The 19,738-nt window shown below is 37.3% G+C and overlaps 3 protein-coding genes across 6 annotated transcripts in view; 2 read left to right on the top strand and 1 right to left on the bottom strand.

Moving 5' to 3' along the window:
* hmces (5-hydroxymethylcytosine binding, ES cell specific) overlaps positions 1 to 9,091 on the top strand; it is a 72,332-nt gene extending 63,241 nt beyond the window's left edge. The window contains exons 1-7 of one of the 3 annotated variants that reach the window (XM_065241542.2): positions 6,034 to 6,140; positions 6,509 to 6,712; positions 6,792 to 6,935; positions 7,136 to 7,306; positions 7,398 to 7,552; positions 7,638 to 7,830; positions 7,958 to 9,091. In XM_065241542.2, coding sequence (XP_065097614.1) covers positions 6,524 to 6,712; positions 6,792 to 6,935; positions 7,136 to 7,306; positions 7,398 to 7,552; positions 7,638 to 7,830; positions 7,958 to 8,158 — 1,053 coding nt within the window. In that variant the 5' untranslated portion in view covers positions 6,034 to 6,140; positions 6,509 to 6,523 and the 3' untranslated portion in view covers positions 8,159 to 9,091. Of the gene's footprint in view, positions 1 to 6,033; positions 6,141 to 6,508; positions 6,713 to 6,791; positions 6,936 to 7,135; positions 7,307 to 7,397; positions 7,553 to 7,637; positions 7,831 to 7,957 lie in introns of those variants that run through there. The other 2 variants (XM_065241543.1, XM_073811740.1) reach the window with 2 other exon arrangements.
* Positions 83 to 5,952, top strand: tada3l (transcriptional adaptor 3 (NGG1 homolog, yeast)-like). 2 transcript variants are annotated; one of them, XM_065241539.2, is made up of 9 exons: positions 83 to 466; positions 956 to 1,189; positions 1,288 to 1,538; positions 1,632 to 1,737; positions 1,823 to 1,955; positions 2,872 to 2,975; positions 4,528 to 4,628; positions 4,769 to 4,960; positions 5,193 to 5,952. In XM_065241539.2, the coding sequence occupies exons 2-9, from the start codon at positions 980 to 982 to the stop codon at positions 5,383 to 5,385; spliced, it is 1,290 nt and encodes a 429-aa protein (XP_065097611.1). In that variant the 5' UTR covers positions 83 to 466; positions 956 to 979; the 3' UTR covers positions 5,386 to 5,952. The 2 variants fall into 2 exon arrangements, with proteins under 2 accessions (XP_065097611.1, XP_065097612.1); XM_065241540.1 differs by lacking the exon at positions 83 to 466 and adding an exon at positions 493 to 674.
* Positions 8,973 to 18,894, bottom strand: rab7a (RAB7a, member RAS oncogene family). The gene is made up of 6 exons (XM_065241544.2): positions 18,591 to 18,894; positions 14,218 to 14,280; positions 13,562 to 13,688; positions 13,118 to 13,336; positions 10,733 to 10,861; positions 8,973 to 10,191 (listed from the first exon to the last, which is right to left on the bottom strand). Exons 2-6 carry the CDS (start codon positions 14,268 to 14,270, stop codon positions 10,096 to 10,098), a joined length of 624 nt encoding a protein of 207 aa, XP_065097616.1. The 5' UTR covers positions 14,271 to 14,280; positions 18,591 to 18,894; the 3' UTR covers positions 8,973 to 10,095.
* Positions 18,895 to 19,738: the final 844 nt, after the last annotated feature.

Here is a 19,738-nt window from a genome sequence, read left to right as displayed (position 1 = left end):
AGCAAACTTACCTTGATTCGCTTTTTCTTCCTTATATGGCAAATAGCACAGCAGGTCCAGTCTGTTTCCGCTAATACGTGCTGATCTAAAATTTAACTGCCCTGAATTAAACATTTTTCTCACTTTGACTATTAAAAAGGGGAATGGCTTTATAAAAGAGATAATCTTTAATTTTCTTTTTCAATAAATCATGGACGCGCTTTAGTCTGGAATATACCACTAGATCAGCAACTACGCTTTGTTGTGGGGAATAAATGTATATATAATATTTATTTAAAACGTAATATTTTATAACTTAAAAACGATATCAATATGTTTGTAATAAAATGCTGTATTGCTACATATTTTACTAACATATAAACCCCCTAAAATGTGCATTATTGTAAATAAAGCATAATCGGTGGAAGATATTCCCCCCCGCATAGCCATAATGGTTTAGTCAGTAATGGATGCCCTTTCAACGGAGGTAAATAATGATATTTTTAAACGAACATCTTATATGAATTTAGTTTATTCTTCTTCTCACAAAACATACAGTTTAGGTGTCGACACTGTTTTATTTGTCAAATACCGAACAATTTGTATTAGTACATTTTGTAGCCGTTTGTATTGCATGCAGCTTAACTAGCATGTAGCCGCTAGCTTAATACGTCACTGTAGTGTTTTATATGGAGGTTTGTATTACACAATGTTCAGATTGAGAGATAAAGCAGTAATGTAACGCCTATGTTTTGAGCTTTCGACGGAAAACTCTATAAATAATACATACAGTCTTGTTTGCTTGCACTTTTAGTGTAAAACGCCTAGTACAAGATCATTCATATAGCTTTCATCTCAAACCATCCATTTTACATTAAACTTAAATAAAATCCTTATTAGTACTAATAAAGGATTTTTGAGAGGCATTTATCAGACCATGCTTGTTTATTCTCACACAACCTTGACTTCCTTTTAGATATAGGTGCCTGTTACTAAGAAGATGAGTGAACTGAAGGACTGCCCACCTCTGAAGTACTATGACTTTAAACCTGTAGACCACTTGAAAGTGTGTCCACGCTATACCGCAGTGCTCAGCCGCTCTGAAGATGATGGTATTGGCATTGAAGAGCTGGACACACTTCAGCTTGAACTGGAAACGCTCCTCTCCTCTGCCAGCCGGCGCCTCAGAGCACTGGAAGAACAGAGACAGGTGAAGACAGTCTTATTTTTCTTTTGTGAAACCCTTTGTTCCTCCAACTCGATTATATTATATTACTAAAGTTTTTTATTTTTGCTTTTTTAAAACAGATCCTTACAGACTGGCAGGACAAAAAGGGCGACAAGAGGTTCCTGAAATTAGGGAAAGATGCAGATCTTTCAGCCTCTTCTCGCCATTCCAAGCCTAAAAAACAGAAACTTGATGGTAAAGGAAGTCATTGTCCTAGGACAGGTCCAGGGAGACCAAAATCGAATACTATACAGACCAAAGTCCAAGACTTTGAATTTGAAGTGGACACACAAGATATACCTCGCAATCCTAAAAATGATGCTCCAAACAGGTGTGAATAAATTACAGATTACATTGCAGTTGTGCTCAATAGCCATACTAATCCAATATATTATTTCAAATGCAATTTTTCTTTAAAAAACAGATTCTGGGCCTCAGTGGAGCCCTACTGTGCAGACATCACAAATGAAGAGATCCGAGTTCTTGAAGAGTTGCTCAAACCACCCGACGATGATGCTGAGTACTATAAGGTAAAAATCGGATCTATATGCTTTATTGCGCTGTTTTGTGTTATTTACTTGTAACTTTGAGTTTGTTTTTCATGCTGTTTCGCAGATCCCAGCTTTGGGGAAGCACTATTCCCAGCGCTGGGCTCAAGAGGACCTGTTAGAGGAGCAAAGAGAGGGGGCAAGAGCTAACGACAAGAAGAAAAGCATGATGGGTCCTCTTTCTGAATTGGATGCTAAAGGTAACTCAAATGAAAGACACAAGACATATGTTGATTCTTGATGTACTATTGTAATAGTAAAGATGTTACCTTCATTTTGTTGTTTTTAAAGGGATAGTTTGGCCAAAAAAGATATTAAACCCATGATTTACTCACCCCCAAGCTGTCCGAGTTGCATATGTTCATCGTTTTTCAGACAAACACATTTTTGGATATTTTAGAAAATGTTTTAGATTTTTCAGTTGATTAAATGTAATGTTACGGGGTCCACGACCTTCAAGTCCAAAAAAGTGCGTCCATCCTTCACAAATTAAATCCAAACGGCTGCAGGATGATAAACAAAGGTTTTCTGAGGGTAATCCGCACTGTGTTGTTGTAGAAATATCCATATTTAAAATTTTATTAATGTAAATAAATACCTTCCGGTAGTGCCGCCATCTTAGACTCCTCTTTATTCAGGACAGGAGAGAGTATTAGCGTAGTGAACGCACTTTTCTAAGTGACGTATGACAAATTCGGAGGGCGGGGGCACAGAGCAGCAGCAGAGTAGACTCCGTAGGCTGCGTAAGCTCTCATCCTGAATGCGGACGCAACTAAGATGGCGGCGCTACCGGAAGGTAGTTATTTACGTTAATAAAGTTTTAAATATGGATATTTCTACAACAACACAGCGCGGATTACCCTCAGAAGACCTTTGTTTATCATCCTGGAGCATGGATGGACGCACTTTTTTGGACTTGAAGGTCGTGGACCCCGTAACATTACATTTAAATAACTGAAAGATCTGAAACATTTTCTAAAATATCCAAAAATGTGTTTGTCTGAAAAACGATGGCATATGCAGCTCGGACAGCTTGGGGGTGAGTAAATCATGGGTTTAATATCATTTTTGGCCGAACTATCCCTTTAACCTCAAAAATGTTTGGTTTACATGTAGATGTAGACGCCCTACTGAAGAAGTCAGAGTCACAGCACGAGCTACCAGAAGATGGCTGTCCCTTCGGCCCTCTTACTCAGCGGCTTTTACAAGCACTGGTTGAGGTCAGTACATTTTCTTAATATGATTAAAATAGGAATTTATTTGTTCAACACATAGTTAGCTTTTGTAACAGGATATTATAGTGACAGGCAAAAAAATATATATTTTTAAAGGTTTTACCAGGGCAGCATTTTAAAATCTTTATTAAAACCAAGTTCAGTATTAAAGAGCACCGATGGTCCGATTCACAATTTTATATTTCCTTTGCTGCGTAGGTACTAGGTATTAGTACATGTTAACAATATGCAAAAGGTACAAACCCCAAAGTAAACGATGACGCAAGTTATCATCTCCAACATAAATCTCTTTTCTTGGACTACAACAAACACACGGATTGTAGGCAACAGTTTACTTCCTGGGATTGGTGATGTAGACAAGACCGACATTATCATAATTACTCCCGCTTCGGACTCAGCCTGTTAGTTAACTCTTGTTAGCAATCGAATCTTTCAAACATGGTAAGGAGCGTCACATTTCCGGCTGACGTCAGAGGTATTCAGACCAATCACAACGTACAGATTAGCTGGCCATTCGGGGACACAGAGCTTCTAAAATCTGTGCGTTTCAGGAAGAAAGTAAAATCTAGAGCTACAAAAATGTATGGTATGGGGAAAATGTGTTTTTTAACAATAAACCATGTGAACACATTGATTGTATTATATGAAATACACAAAATAACGGTTTAGCTATAAAATAGGTGCTCTTTAAAGGTTTTGTATAACTTTTTTGTAATGATTTGAACAGCTTGTTTGTCTAAAGTTTACCCGTTTCATTTCTAACACCATGTCCTAACTAGACATGACCCGATATGATTCCAGCGATACGCAATTTGTCTGGCCATACTGAATGCAAAAAAGTTACGTGCCACAATGCATTCAATCACAGAACACAGCAAATCAGAACAGTTTTTTTCTGTTTGTGTGCCCTCTTGCACTGCAGCTGAGGAGCACACACACATTCAGAGACACATCCCTTTGCTTTTAATGGCTTTCCTTGTGCAACTTGAGGGATTTATTATATATTTCTACTTTTAAACGTCTAATCAGTCTTTCATTGTCCATGTTTGATGATTAATATTCATGCGCAGAACTTTCATTGAATGAGATCTATGTGTGGGCGGAGTTATCGGCCACGACATCACAGTAATAGAATTCATTGTTGCTCATTGCAGCATCACATCCTGGCATGTTAGTACAAAAACTTTAATTAACAAGGAAAAGATAACTTTTATGGCGTGTCGTGGGATTAGGCTTGTAGATAGGACACTGTGTAACGCTTGATTTACATTTAGTCATTTAGCAGACACTTTTGTCCAAAGCGACTAACAAATAAGGTAAACAATAGAAGCAATTAAAGCAACACAAGAACAGCAATACATAAGTGCACTGGAACTAGTCTCATCAGATCAAACGAAGTATACACAGCAAAGGATTCGTTTTTTTATCTTGCCAGTGTCATTGAAAGTGCATTTTTATATGCATAAAAATAAATAAAATGCATCACCATAATAAAGTTTTTTTTTATCACATATTTTATCACTTTTATTGCATGTAGGAAAATATTATATCCCCTATGGAGGATTCCCCCATTCCTGACATACCAGGAAAGGATGATGGAGCTGGAACATCACCTCGTAGCCAAGGAAAAGCCTTTAGGTAATCAATTCAAAGACAAATCCATGTTCTCTGTGGAGTAATGCAACAAAATTGGAATGTTAACGAAAAAAAATTATGCATGGAAATGTCAGTTTTGATTTCATGTTAATTTTCTCATGTTTTGTTGTCCTCTTTTATAGTGTACCTCACACTCGCTCTCTGGAGGCTCGTATAAGAGAAGAGCTAGTGGCTCAGGGCTTACTGGACTCTGATGAGAGGCAGGGTGGCGGCGGTGAGTCTGAAGACGAGGTACTGGCTGAACTTCAGAAAAGACAGGCCGAACTCAAAGCGCTGACCGCTCACAACCGTGCACGCAAGCAGGAGCTCCTCAAGTGAGTCTCATGCAAAAATCCAGATCCAAACATGAGATGAAATGTAATGCTTGAAAAGAAGCCACTTTCGAGTGTTAGAGGGAGTACTTTGACATAAGATTTCTTTTTTATAGTTGTAGTAGTTAGATGATATCTTTTAGAACTTTGTATATATATTTTTTGACGTTCCTGCGTCATACCATATGTCAGGATTGACGCTTGATATTGACCATTCACTTTGCTGTTCACGTAGGTTGGCACGGGATGAGATGAGAAAACAAGAGCTTCGTCAGCGTGTTCGAGTGGCCGATAATGAGGTTATGGAGGCCTTCCGTCGCATCATGGCAGCCAGGCAAAAGAAACGCACACCGACAAAAAAAGAGAAAGATCAGGCCTGGAAAGCTTTGAAAGAGAGAGAAAGTATTCTCAAACTCTTAGATGGATGAATACGACCGGCAGCTATTCTGTGATGTGTTTTATATGAATATTGTTTGCTTTGGACAGGCTATACTGACAATTTAAAACAGTTTTGAATCCAGGCTTAACTGTGAGAGATGGTTAAAGGATTCACCGTGGGCAACATATTTTGATGAAATATTCATATATTTTGAATGCCCTTGATCTAACCATGACAATGTCTGGTAAATAAAGATATTTGACACTAAAGGTTTAAAGTGCCACTGATGATCAATAATGCCAGAACTATAGGACCTTTGACTGATTTCTGTACAGTTTCCAATGCTATTACCATAAAAGACATTAAAGCTATTATAATTTTTTTTTTACATTATTTAGTTCAATAGATCAGTGGCATTGTTTTGGGGTTTTATATGGTTAAAGACACAAGCGTAGTAGTGTGCATGGAAAGTCAACGTTTGTTAATAAAAACTACGCATATTTTGTAATTGTGATTCTACAGTGAGTACAGTGGTTTGTTTCTTAATTTTTTGTAACCCTCTAATCCTTGACATTGCTGTTGCATGCATATGTGAAAATAAAAGCATCAGATTGCATTATAATTTACTATTTATTGTACTCACCGGCAGTCCAAAATCAGATTGATTTAACTTGTTGTGAAAGGTTATAGCGGTAGAGGGCGCTGTTATATGTTTACACGTGACGCTACTACTTGATCAACGGTGAATCTCAACAACGTTGTTTCTCTGCTCTGTTCATCTTCATAACAACAAAAGCTCAGTAGGTAAAAGGACTTGTAACTTTAGGCTTATGTTTAGTTTGCATTATATATTTATCATCATCTATTTTTATTAACTATTTATCTTTGTAACTGGTCGAGTCTGTGAGGAGAAACCGTTGTGATCAAACAGCAGTGTCGCTATCGCTCCACCTTTGAAATAGCTTTGAATTTTGAGGTAAAAGTTTGAGTGGTTAAGTTTATAATGTAAGTTAACTGTTCATCTGAGGTAAAACTAGTCAGCGTTTAGTTAGCTGTTATTGCAGTAAAAGACACTGAAGAAAAAACAGGAAGGACACCGTCAATTCAAAACGCCTGCTTATTTTTAACGGTTTTCGTGCGTAAAGTTACAAGTTGATCTTGACGCCACGCAGTTTTAGAGCGCGGGAATGTGTGGGAGAACAGCGTGCACGCTCGCGCCGGAAGAGCTTAGTCGCGCGTCTCGGTATCGGGACCGGGGAGGAGAGCGACGCCGACCCCGGTGGAAGGATGGAGACTGTGACAAATACAGACCGTCGTACAACAAGAGTCCCCAGTCCTTTAGTCCTGTCCTGCTGTCCAACAAACACTTCAACAAGGCACGTGATGTTTTCTAGTCAAAACATTTCCACAACATACGTCAGCTTGACAGACATTTAATGAATTCATTTTCCACAGGACGCTCCTGTAGATGAATGTGTGCTGGCGGCTATGCGCTGGGGTCTCGTCCCTGCTTGGTTCAGGGAAAATGACCCTAGTAAAATGCAGTACAGCACCTCTAACTGCCGCAGTGAGAGTCTTCTGGAAAAGAAGTCATATAAGGTACATATGTACCTAACATGATCTAGTTTAATGACAAGAGTAAGCAAGTGACAAATAGTCAATGTCTAAAGTTGGTATGGGGCCAAAAGATTGGTGTGCATCCCTCTTTGTGAGTCCTGTTGGCTGTGCTTTCGTGCCTTATTTGTATATGTGGTTGTCCTGAATGTGGCCATACTGCTCAAAGGCATCTGTTCACACAGGATCCTTTTCTGAAAGGCCAGCGCTGTGTTATTCTAGCTGATGGCTTCTACGAATGGCGGCGACAGGAAAAAGAGAAACAGCCTTTTTTTATTTATTTCCCACAAAGCCAAGGAGGACAGGTGCCCATTCAACAAAGCATAAAGGAGGAGAAAAGTTCTCAAAGTCTAGAGGTCTACCCACATTTACACTTAGTTTTACCTAAAAAGACTATTTGTTTAGTCATCCCAGTCTTGCTAATCTTTTCCTTCATGTATTGCACAGAGTAATGAAGAAAGTAGCGATTGGACAGGGTGGCGTCTACTGACGATAGCCGGACTCTTTGACTGTTGGACCCCTCCTGGTGGTGGGGAGGCTCTTTACACATACACAGTTATTACTGTAGATGCCTCACCAGATATTCAAAGCATCCACGACAGGTTAAGTACACAAATATGATGAATAATCAAGTTCTCATATAGTGAGTCAAAGTCCACTGTGAGTCACTCTGGTGTTATCTCACAGGATGCCTGCTGTCCTCGATGGAGAAGATGAAGTAAGACGGTGGTTGGACTTTGGAGAAGTAAAATCTTTGGAAGCCATGAAGTTACTTCAGCCAAAGTCCTGCCTGACCTTTCACCCAGTCTCGCCATTGGTCAACAATTCTCGCAACAACTCACCAGAGTGTCTTCAGCCTGTAGATCCAACGGTTAAGAAGGTAAGGAAACATAGGGGGTGTACAAGCACCATGGGGGCCTAAAAGACTTTACTGTAACAAAACATAAAGGTGCATGTATCTTATTGAAAGTTTTGCAAATACTTACTAATACCTTCTACCTTGTCAGACCCCTCAGCCATCAGCCAGTAGTAAAATGATGATGAGCTGGCTTAAGACTGCATCACCCACCAAAAGAAAGAATCCTGATGAAGATCCTGAAGCTAAAGGACCTGAAGGAAAGCTTGAATTAGAGGCCAAAAAGCGGTCAGGGCCTCTCCAACAATGGCTGCTTGGAACAGGTTCCAGTAAGAAACCAAAGACGTTGTAATAAAACAGAAGTATTATTAAAGTGTTCTTTCTAATGTTTTGTTGGTATGTTTTTTTTTTCTACCAATCCAAGAGATGTTAAATGGCCAAAGCAAGTTACCAATGGCTAGTTTAAAGTGATGTTTTCTAAAGATAGCCAACAGGAGGCTCTTTATTAAGACTGGGCAGAATAATTAAATTGATAGTTTACCCAAAAATGAAAATTCTGTCACCATTTTCTCATCTTCATGTTGTTTTAAACCTGTATGAATTTCTTTTTTTCTGATGAACACAAAATAAGATATTTTGATAAATGATGGTAAACACACAGCTGAGTGTAACCATTGACTTCCATAGTGCGATGGAATTCAATGGGTACCGTCAACTGTGTGCTTACCATCGTTTATTAAAATGTCTTCAAATATCACAATACTTCCATAATATTTGTTTTCCTACTATGGAAGGCAATGGTTACAATCAGCTGTGTGCTTAGCATCATTTATCAAAATATCTTCTTTTGTGTTTATCAGAAAAAAGAAATTTATACACGTTTAAAACAACATGAAGATGAGAAAATGGCAGAATTTAATGCCTTTAAGGCCAGATCTGCACCTTGATATGCTTTAAACACATTTGATAAAACAAATTCAGTGTGTGGATGTTAGTATGCTTCATTTTTATGTAATACACATTCACATTAAGTATGCAATTAGATTCAGCTTGTTCATTAAGCACAGTTTCAGTTGATGTTACTTTGCATGTTCATCATAAATTTCTATTCAACATAACCATTAGACCTATAGGTGAATATAACTTAAAGCAAACATGCAAAAGACTTATTTAACAACTTATTTTATTTCCATTATTACTTTGAAATACATTTATCTTGAACAATGTATATGCTGTGCATTTTGTTTCATTACACGTCATGAATGAATAATTCAGTTTTACCTCATTGTTGTCTAGTTGTGTTTATTTGAATATGCAATGCAGATAATAATAATAATATAATAATAATTACAATTATAATGAACAAAGAGACAGGAAAAAGGTTTTAGTGATACTGAGCACTTAAATTCTCTACCATACTGACCTACTGGTAGATTCCAGGCAAGATATGGATAAAAAAAACACAACAGATGGGTTATGGCCTATGCCACAATTTGTTCATGACAGACTCGCACCGATTCGGTCATGTTGACAGGAGGACTACATGGATAGTCAATATAGCTTAAATCGTAGCGAGAAGAGAGTCATATTCATCTGAATTCACCATCACCTATAACATGTCAGAAGTTATTCATGTTTATGTTTTTAAGACTGGATTATTTTGATAAAGATCTCAGATGTAACATTGGAGGGCAGTGTTGGACTCCAGTGCTTCATAACTAAGCTCAGCCGATAGTTCATCCTTGCAAACCGAGGAATTCATTTTTGGAATTTATAGCATGTAGCGTATGCTTTCTGTCAGGCCAACACTTTATTTTGAGCAGAATGATGAAGCAGCTCAGAATGTCTGGTAGTACAGCTTTAATGCTCTGATACACCTTTGTTTTCAGCCCTCATGTCACACACATTTCTATTACACTGCGAGACTGGATCATATAAAAAAAATCCCCAGAGCCATTCAAGTGTTTCAGTAGGACTTATGCGATTCTCTTATACGAACCAACGAGAGGTGTTGGGACTGGAAAATGTCTTCTTGATTACATTTTTGGGAGAGAGATTTAACCTCTTGATCTTGTGGGTGTATGTGGCTGTGAATGTAAACTGTGCAGGATACTGAATGACAAGAAGTCTACAAAGGCCAGTGATTATATTGGGTAAAGAGCAGGGAAGAGATGAAGAATAGAGGGGAGTGAGAAAACAACTCGAGAGAGAGAGAGAAAGGGAGGGAGGGAGTGAGGCAGACGCAAGGCCAGAGAGAATGAGGGTGAAATGTTGCACCCCTTGAGATCCTTAGCAGCTACAAGTCTCTGCTGATGGTTTGGCTCTATCGTTCCGGTCTAGTTTGATTGGCTCGGGGAACTCGTTGTATAACTCCACTTCAGTTTCCTACAAAAATAAAGAGCTTTGTTACATCATGAGTTAAAATTCATCTATAAATACTACATTACAGAACACAAGAAACATTCTCTTTGCTATCAAATATTAGTTTTATCTCACACTAAATGACACATGGGTGGATTTTTCTGTTACAGACAGATAACATCTGTGACCAAACCACTCAGACTGCGACCATATCGGTGCTTGTAGCGCTTGCCAATGCTTTATAAGTATAAGCCAGTCTCGAGCAGTCACAAATGCTGTGATATTTTCAGCACTGTTTGTTATTATCACCACATGAAGATGCAGTGTGTGCGATTCAAGAACAATGAGGAACTAATCTAGCTAATCGGTGCAGACAGTAAAGGTTGATTCTAGCTTTCGCATGAACTGATGTGAGAAAATCGTTTGTTGCTATTGATCAGGAGGACAGACTCTTGATCAAAGGTATTGAGATTTGTGCACCTCAGTGTTGTATAGTATGCAGAAATCTTGTTGTGTAGTGTGAGCATCACAGTAATAGTGCTACAGTTTTGTACAGTGCATGTACCTGTTTAAGTGCGTTGCGTGCAATGGTCTGGAAAGCCTGCTCTACATTGATGGCTTCCTTTGCACTGGTCTCAAAGTATGGGATGTTGTTCTTACTCTGGCACCAAGCCTGTGCTCGCTTGGTTGTTACCTGCAGGAGAAATGTGTAAAAGAAATTAAAATATGAACATCACAGAGGTTATATGCATTTCAAGCGAGCTAAGGGAAAACTAGCAACTATCCCCGCGTTTAAATCACATGTAGCTGCACAGATATGTTTATGGGTCAGCGACAAAAACGGTTTGGCAAGATGAGAAATTTAAATAATCTTTTTTTAAAAACTTGTTTTAAAAGCATGCATCAGGTTTATTTTAACGCACATACGGGCGGTTTAGACTAGTCCTAGACTAAAATAAATGTAGGAGCTGTTTCAAACTAAAAAGAGCTTGCACTGACATATCTTAAAATACATCAGGGCCCTTTGTTTTGCCCCAAAATGCATACAAGTAATGTTTTATTAAGGCATGTTTGTTAAAACTAGTTATATTTACTAATTAAACTGAGGCCTAGTCCTGGCTTAAGATAATCCCTCTCAGAGAAACCGCCCCATAGTGTATTTACGTTAATATTATGGATTAAAAAAAAATCACATTTGCACCATTATTATGAAAGTTAAGACTGAATGGACCTGAAAAATTTCAAATTGTGTAACCGCCAATTGTGCAAAAAAAGAGAGAAATATTAAATATTTTATCCACCAAAATCATTTTAAAATATCATTTTATTTGTTATTTCTAAACGTACAATTTTGTAATATTTGTCCTGACATATGCTGAAAACAGCTCGGTTTTCTAAATAATCTTTGGAAAATGATGTAAAAATTTTTACACTAAAAATCATATTACACTAAACTAGATCACTTTTTATGAATATATTTATATTTTTATTTAAAAAAAATACTAGTTACACCAATTGACACAGAACGTTTTTTTTTCAATTTTTGCCATTTTCCCCCAAATATTCTGTCAAAATGAAATAAAAACAGAAATTTTAGACTTGGTCCTCAAAAAAGAGAATGTATGCAAGTAACCTGCAAATTAATTTTTAAATTTTAACCCTTTTACATTTAATTGAACCATACGGACACAAAATAATTAACGTCACGTCATTGACCTAAGGCACTTCTGAAGGCACCACTTTTTTGACACATGTAGCATAATGCAACAACACTAAACAAATACATTGAATTGAGTAAAATGCTTATATGTACACATATACACATGCATACAAAGACATAAACACACACACGTTTTTACAGTCATGTAGTAATCACATACTACAAAAAAAAAACCAGGATTATGATTTTTACCAACATAATCGGGATTATGATATTTCCCATAATTAAGCAGCCCTAAATTTTAGCTAGGCATTTTTTTTTTTATTACATTTTAGGATAGGAAATTGTTGTGTGGAGATGGGGAAGCAGGATTGTCAAAGGACCACAGTGACCGTACTTCAAAACAAACAGCTGTATTCTGGAAGTGTGTATAAGGTGATCTTATCCGCTCTCTGGTTTCTAAGGAAAAGCAAAGCGAATATGCGCAGAATCTCATTACCAGCGGGATTACTTTTTGTCACGTCATTCACCCAAATAAAAACAATGCTCTCCTCAATTTTCTGATACAACCAGACGTGTCAAAAAGCTCTTGAATGATTGGCCTGCGCAACAACATGTCGTGAATTTCATGCTTAAATAAAAATTTTGGTCCGGAAGACGGGATTGAGACGAGAATCACGTTCACATGAACAGTGCAATTTCTCATCTACTTGCATCTACCTCGCGCAAATAATTAAATTCGCTTTTGGTGTGCACACACTATTAGACAATGACAAGCTTTTGAATTATACAGTGTTATAAATTGGTAAATTTATAGTCACAATGAAACATTTAATTTTTTGGAATATCTTTAATAAAAAATGCCAATCTCCTCCCCTCCTTGAAACAATCTCTATTTACGTCCGGTCACGATGAAGGCCGAGAGGATGGGGCCCGGAAAAAGATTAGCAAATAGCAACATGACCAACTTTCAACAATCCAATCAATTCTCAATGAACGAATTCAATCTCCCCCTACTTTTTTTTCTCATTTCAGAAGACGTTTTACTCAGAAATACATCACGATGGGGACGACATTCACTACTTCATTTTCATTGTGACCAAGTTATTGCACCTGGTTATACACTTTAATTTTTCATTTATTCATTCTGCAGACACTTATCCAAATTTAACATTTCCCTCCTGCTGCTTTCAAATCCAGTTTACCAGACACTCTGCTATGACCTGGATGACTAGAAACCTTTACAGATATAAATACACCCCTACAGGACTATTACATCACACCACCCACCTGCCTATTCTCCAAATCAATTTTGTTTCCCAACACCACAAAGGGAAAGTTTTCTGGGTCGCGTGGACTGGCCTGGATGAGAAACTCGTCCCTCCAGCTGTCCAGCGTCTTAAAGGTGTTGGGTGCAGTGACGTCGAACACCAGCACACAGCAGTCGGCACCGCGGTAAAAAGCCACACCCAGAGACTGGAACCTCTCTTGACCTGCCGTGTCCCATATCTAAATGGAGGATGATACAGAATTACGCAAACATTCTTGAGCAGATGTATACTTTAAAGCTCAAAATGAATAAAACCATTTTTATAGATTTAAACCACCACATCTTATTAAATATGCTTTAGTAACATTTCAGCAAATATCTTTGCCAGCAAGCAGGAAATGAAAATGCTCCAGGCGGATTTTTAGAGAATCATGTACTTTTGCAAGGTCTGCAACCACTTATACCTGCATTGTTACAAGTCGGTCATCGACCATCACTTCTTTCGTCAGGAAATCTGCTCCTATGGTTGCTTTATACTGATTACTGAACTTCTTATTCACATACTGGTTCATCAGAGATGTCTTCCCAACCCTGTTGAGACAAACAGAGATCAGCATAAACCACATGTGGTCAACACTCAAATACAACTAAACTGTTACTGAGAACAGAAATGTAAAGGAGGAATGCAAAAAACATATACACAGTATATAAGATACTGTAATGTAAGGAAACAGTGGAACTGAAACTGCTTTCTTTGAGCATTCAACCACAAACTCTCTCAAGTTCATCCTGATGAACTCCAGTCTGCATAACACATCAAGTTTGGGTGGTTGACTGGACAACTTTAACAACGATATAATAAAAACAATACAGTTCATTATGAAGTGGTCTTTATACACCACTAATAATATAGTTATGTATCATATTGCATTGAGATCCTTCTTAAAGTCCGACATTGCACCTTTAACTACACATTATCAGTTTAACATGCAGTTTGTAATGGTGTCAGATGGGGGTGGGATAGGGAAGCACATATAACGCAATCCCTAAAAGCAGAAGTAAAATCACAGCAGCCCTGACCTACATTAAAAAAGCAACATGTCGAAATGTGGAAACTCACCCGGAGTCTCCAAGGATGATCACCTTGAGAAGAACTTTCTTCCTTGATGTCATAGTGTCACAGCTGTAAGGGACAAAGCACAGATTTCATCAGCACAGCTCATGCAAATAAAAAAGGAAGTGAAAGCTAAAACTTTTTACACTCAAACAGGTTTATTTCAAGGACATGGAAGCAGAGCGTTAAACGTTTACAAATACCACAGTCAAAAACAGTTAACTTACAAATGCTACAGTGAGCTACAAAGGGCTTTTCTGTCTTTACAACTGAACTGATTAAACCCATGATTCTGCTCGCACCCTCAAATTGGTCATGTGGGCTCTTACTACCAAAGTCACGAGAAATAAACTCACAAACGGTATGCACACGCCTGCTGCCCGTCACGCACAGACTTCCCTTTTTGAAATTTGAAAACGTAGATGGTTATGAACTTCTCTGTCTTCGATCAATACAGGCCCATCTGCTCAGTTACAGCTGTAAATGTGGGCCGGGCAAACCCAGCCAGCATGGATCATTACTAAACCCTCCAGGAAATAAATACATATGAGGGTTTTCCTAGGAACGCTTAAATAGCAACAACCTAAAAACAAAAAGAAGCCAGTCGATCTTCACTAGCAGGTCTCGGGTCACGTGGCGTGCCGTGTACTGACATGAAATGACGAATGGCATGTAATGATGTAGACTGTCAATAGAGAAACTAATATTATCTAGACATCTGGGTATTGACATGTACTTTGTAAAACAGTACGGCTTCACAATCCAAATCCAATCATGAGATAGAAATTTTAAACCCGTTCAACTCTAAGTAAACTAATTACATCAAAATGGCTTTGAAGTTGATAAGAACTTTAATCTATCTGAACTTGATGCCTGCTGCTTTTGGTCATGGAGGCCCTATGTAACAGCTGATAGACAAACAGCTACATACAAAGTTACAGATTAAACAACTGGCAGACGATACTGTCAGGCTTTGTTGACAATACAAATCTGTCAGAGGACAAAATAATAGGTATATACTGGCAACATAATACGGATACAAACATTGAGAAAAAATTGCTAAGTAGCTTCTTTAATAGTTTAAAAAAAAAATATTACACACAGATAATATTATTAATCCACCCCAGTCCAAAAACGTACTGTAAAGATCACTGCTGTATTCCACTTTTAGGGGGCATTTTATTGCTAAAACATCTAAAAACGTCTAAACTATTTGTGAAAACCCTTCTATAGTCGGATGATGATCGTGTGTTCAAGCAGTTAAACTGGTTTTAAATGAAAAGCATTAGAGACTATGCAGATCCAGTAGCACACATTTTAGCTGCTAACATTTATTGCTTATAATGCACCGACATACCACAGCAATCTGTCAGATAAAATCAAATGAGGGATAAATTGGAGTGCGTACGACAGCCTAATGAGCATTAAAAGGAAAACTTTTAAAAAGGGATAGTTAAAGGAAAAATCTATCAGAATTAGGGATGGGTATTGGCAAGGGCCTCCCGATATGATACGCATCACGATACATTCAATGCAATACTTTTTATTTTCTTTATCAAAAATTTTAAGCTTTTCTCTTTGAAGGCTGCAGGTGTTTTTACTTTTTCTGCCATTTTCTCACTCCCTCTAACTTCTGAGACATTGGCCGAATGGCTGTATATGGCAGACAACTGGACAGTGACAACTACAGCAGTGGCAGAGGATGTCGTTTGATGCACACAGAGGAATTTGATGGTTTGTTAAAATATCGATAGTAGAGATCGAAATATCGATACACTATCGATACAGCGAACTATCACAATAGTTAGCTGTATCGATATTTTTGCGCAGCTCTAATCAGAAACCCCACTGCCTTTCTATAGTGTTTTTTCCTTTAATAGTCAAGTAATAGTGAAATGTAATTTTGGAAGAACACATTTGTAGTTTTTGCAAAAGTATCCAAAGTTTTGATAAATAAAGGTCTCCCACATCAGGTTTCCTTTTTAAGTAGGGCTGCAAGATTAGGGTTGTTTCGATACCAGTACCAAAAAATCTGGCATCGTAATCAGCGAGTACTTGAACCCATGTACTGATCCGATACAGTTTTCTTAAACAAAACTTAGTTATGCCTGCTATAGCTAACGCTTCAAAGCGAAAATCTTCTTCACGAAGAAGAAATAATAAAAAAAAGCGCTAGCCAAATGTCTGCTAATTGGCAGTATTTCAGACTATTAAAACAACGACATTTTTCATATGCAATGCTGCAAATTGCGATGGGTGGCACAAGTATTAACAACTTTAAAACGAGTAACTTAATATTAGCATTTATAGATGCGTCACACCGAAGAACATGATGGTTACACTCAAGTCTCTCATTTCACTACATTGTGTTTTAAAGGACCTTTATTGCGCTTTTGTATTGAAAAACGGAAATGCCTTTTATGTAACAAAACTGTTTCTGGACTTAAGTTTTAAAGAGATTATTTTGTTATAATATTCATATATATTTTTATATTCCTAGATTTATTTGATGCACTGTTTTTTATACAGTTATATTCTAAAACTAAAATACCCTTTCAGTTTACAGTGTTTGATTTTTGGCAGCATTGAAGTTATTTTTCCCTTCAAATAATATTACTGTCAAATGTATTTCAGAAAATAAAAATACTCTAGGTTACTGTATGTATTTGTTCATGTTTTTTAAGGCATAAGTCTGAAGCACACCATAAAAATTTTTTTATCCGTTTATACAGGGCTAGCAGTATAAATCGGTATATACACACACACCCAGGTATTGGATCAGTACTCGGTATCGGCCGATTCCCTGAGCCCAGGCATCGGAATCGGGAAGAGAAAAATGGTATCGGAACATCTATGCTAGATCGCAAATGTGCATATTACAATAAATGAATGATTTTCAAAAAGTTTGTATAGTCCATCAGCTATTTAGGCCCACACAAACCAAACCATTTACTTTTCTATTAAATGGTTTATTCTAAACTAAAAAACGTACCGGTAGCCCAAGCAGAAAAATGGTGAGCAAACTTGATGCTATACTACAAGAACAACATGCAACATGCAGCGGCTAACAATTAAATGTATAAAAAACAACAACTGATCCAAAACCCTTAACATACTTCAACAGGACCCACGCCTGCTTAAATTGAAAAAGTGGAATCAAGATCCCCTTCACACAGTACTTGATTCTGTTCAGCACCATAACTTAAAAGTCCTCAACCTGAAACACTTATCATGTAGTAACTACTACCCTTACACTGCAAAAAGTAAAGAAACAATCACCAATAAACTATAGGAGTTTATTCAAATCCCCCCCCCAAAAAATACCAACTTTGGGACTGAAAAATGCTGATATTATTTAACACATCCTGTCAAACTCTAATCTTAACAGCACCCAGACAATCAGTATAATGGCTATAAGTGACTTTATGGTTCATCTTTTGTGACCCATCCAAGACCTTATGAGCTGACTACCTAGATAGCATTCAGCATCATAAACATACAAGCTTTACAGCCGAACGTCTATGACTCTAAAAATGCAGTCTAGGTAGGGATTTGAGAACTTCCTAGGTTTTAGACACAGCCCAAAACTGTAACTGCCAGCATTTTAACGACTCCATATTTAATCTGGAACCCATGACACTGGCTAAGGTTAGATCACATGGCACAAAGCACTTTCCCTTAGTGAATAACAGACATGCATTTCAGAACACATCAAGAAATAATACGCCTATAATTATATTGACAAAAGTGAATGACTTGTTAATATAATTGCTGAACTATGAGAGTCCTCAGATAACACTTAGACTCATACTCAATTGTTAATTAATTATGATGCTTGCTTGGCTTATTTCGCAATACTAGACAACTGTTTAACTGTGAGTATGTTGTAAACATTTAGGCAGAAGTTTGATGCGACTGCTTGTTGTGCAATCAGGTTATTAAAATCAAAGTCAACAGCCCGCATTAGACTTTTTGCTAATATAATACCAACATTGAAAACGATATTGTGTACTTTATGTTAGATCTTTATTAAGATCTTTTGAAATGGACATATAAAATGACATCCCATCGCTACTGTCAGGCCTGTCAAGGTAACTAGAAGCACCTGATCATTCAGGGCCTGATATACATTGATCAACATAATCAATTGTGTAAATAACACATTTTAACAAGAACAATGTAAACATGAAAACCATATCTGGAAACGTATGATCAATATCGCTGTTTCTTTTCAGCATAAAAAAATGAGCAGTGGGTCAGCTCGTTTGCTAACGTCAGTAAGCGGACACTGAAGTCAATTCAAGCACGTACATTTATAAACCCACGACCAGTCTCTGGATATACAATCTACAATCACACGTATTGACCTTATCACTCACCTGGTTTATAAAGGAGAAGATGTAGCGAATATCAGTCTGTATTTGTGCTAATGCTTTAGCCTGTAAGCTAAAATGCTATCGTGTCCTTTCACGAGACTGGTGTTTATGATGCCAAACAAAAATAACTTCAGTCCCTTTCGCGGTGGGAGATTGAGTCGTTTTGATCAGTGTAAAGGTGAATTAATCCGGAATGGGGGATACCGATACGGGTGTTGTAACCGTTGCTACCCCTCTGTTAACTGACGGCTCGTTTCTTTTTCTCTTTCGGGATCTGCTTTAACTTCCTCCAAAACAACCCTGTGATGGCCAGAGATGTCATCACGCAGGGAACGTCATTGCGTAGACCGAACACGCCCTAAAAGAGGGCCGTTATTTTATAACAAACAAGATTAAAGTAGTAACTTTCAGACTTTTTACATTAAAAAAAGATAGATGTAAATTGTTGATTTTGCAATTAATGTAAAGGAAATTAATTTGTTTTGGTACAGCAATGTGGTAGCATTTTGGCAATAATGTCATTGGTTTTATTACTTATATTGATAAAAATATTATTTTACTGTTCAAACGTGTGGTTGGGTCTGTATGAAATGGAAACAAACGAGTTCACACATATTTAATTATCTTTACTTATTTTAATGGATACATTTCATATATATTTAAGTAGGTAAGGTCATCAGTGTTTAACAAAATTATACACTATGTTGAATGCCCTTCAAAAGCTTTACAGGCATGAATTTCTTTTTTATATTTTTATGTAATTTCTTTTATTTTCTTAGCAAAGTGTATTTTTCTTCTCTATGCCTATATTATACTGTATGTACATTCAGCAATAAGAAATACAAGAGGCTTCTCCAGCATCAGTATCTTGTGGACTATTATAATGGTAGTGAGTAAATTGGGCTTTGCTAGTGTGATAATGTCTCCCTCTACTGGTGATTTTATTATACTCTTTTAAACAGCTGATGTACGGATATTTTGCGAAATCCTAAAACATACTAATAATAACCCAACAGAAAATAACGGGACGGCAAATCTTGTCGTGCAAGCTTGTTCACCTGCAATGGGATGTGATGTTTCATGTATACTATAATTTCAATAAAACATTGTCAGTAAGATTTCGTTTATACATGCTGCAAAATTGAGTTTTA

The sequence above is a fragment of the Paramisgurnus dabryanus genome, chromosome 14 (genome assembly GCF_030506205.2).
Source record: "Paramisgurnus dabryanus chromosome 14, PD_genome_1.1, whole genome shotgun sequence".
NCBI lineage: Eukaryota > Metazoa > Chordata > Actinopteri > Cypriniformes > Cobitidae > Paramisgurnus > Paramisgurnus dabryanus.
The sequence above is the reverse complement of the archived record's forward strand: the minus strand, read 5'-3'. Positions and strand labels throughout refer to the sequence as shown.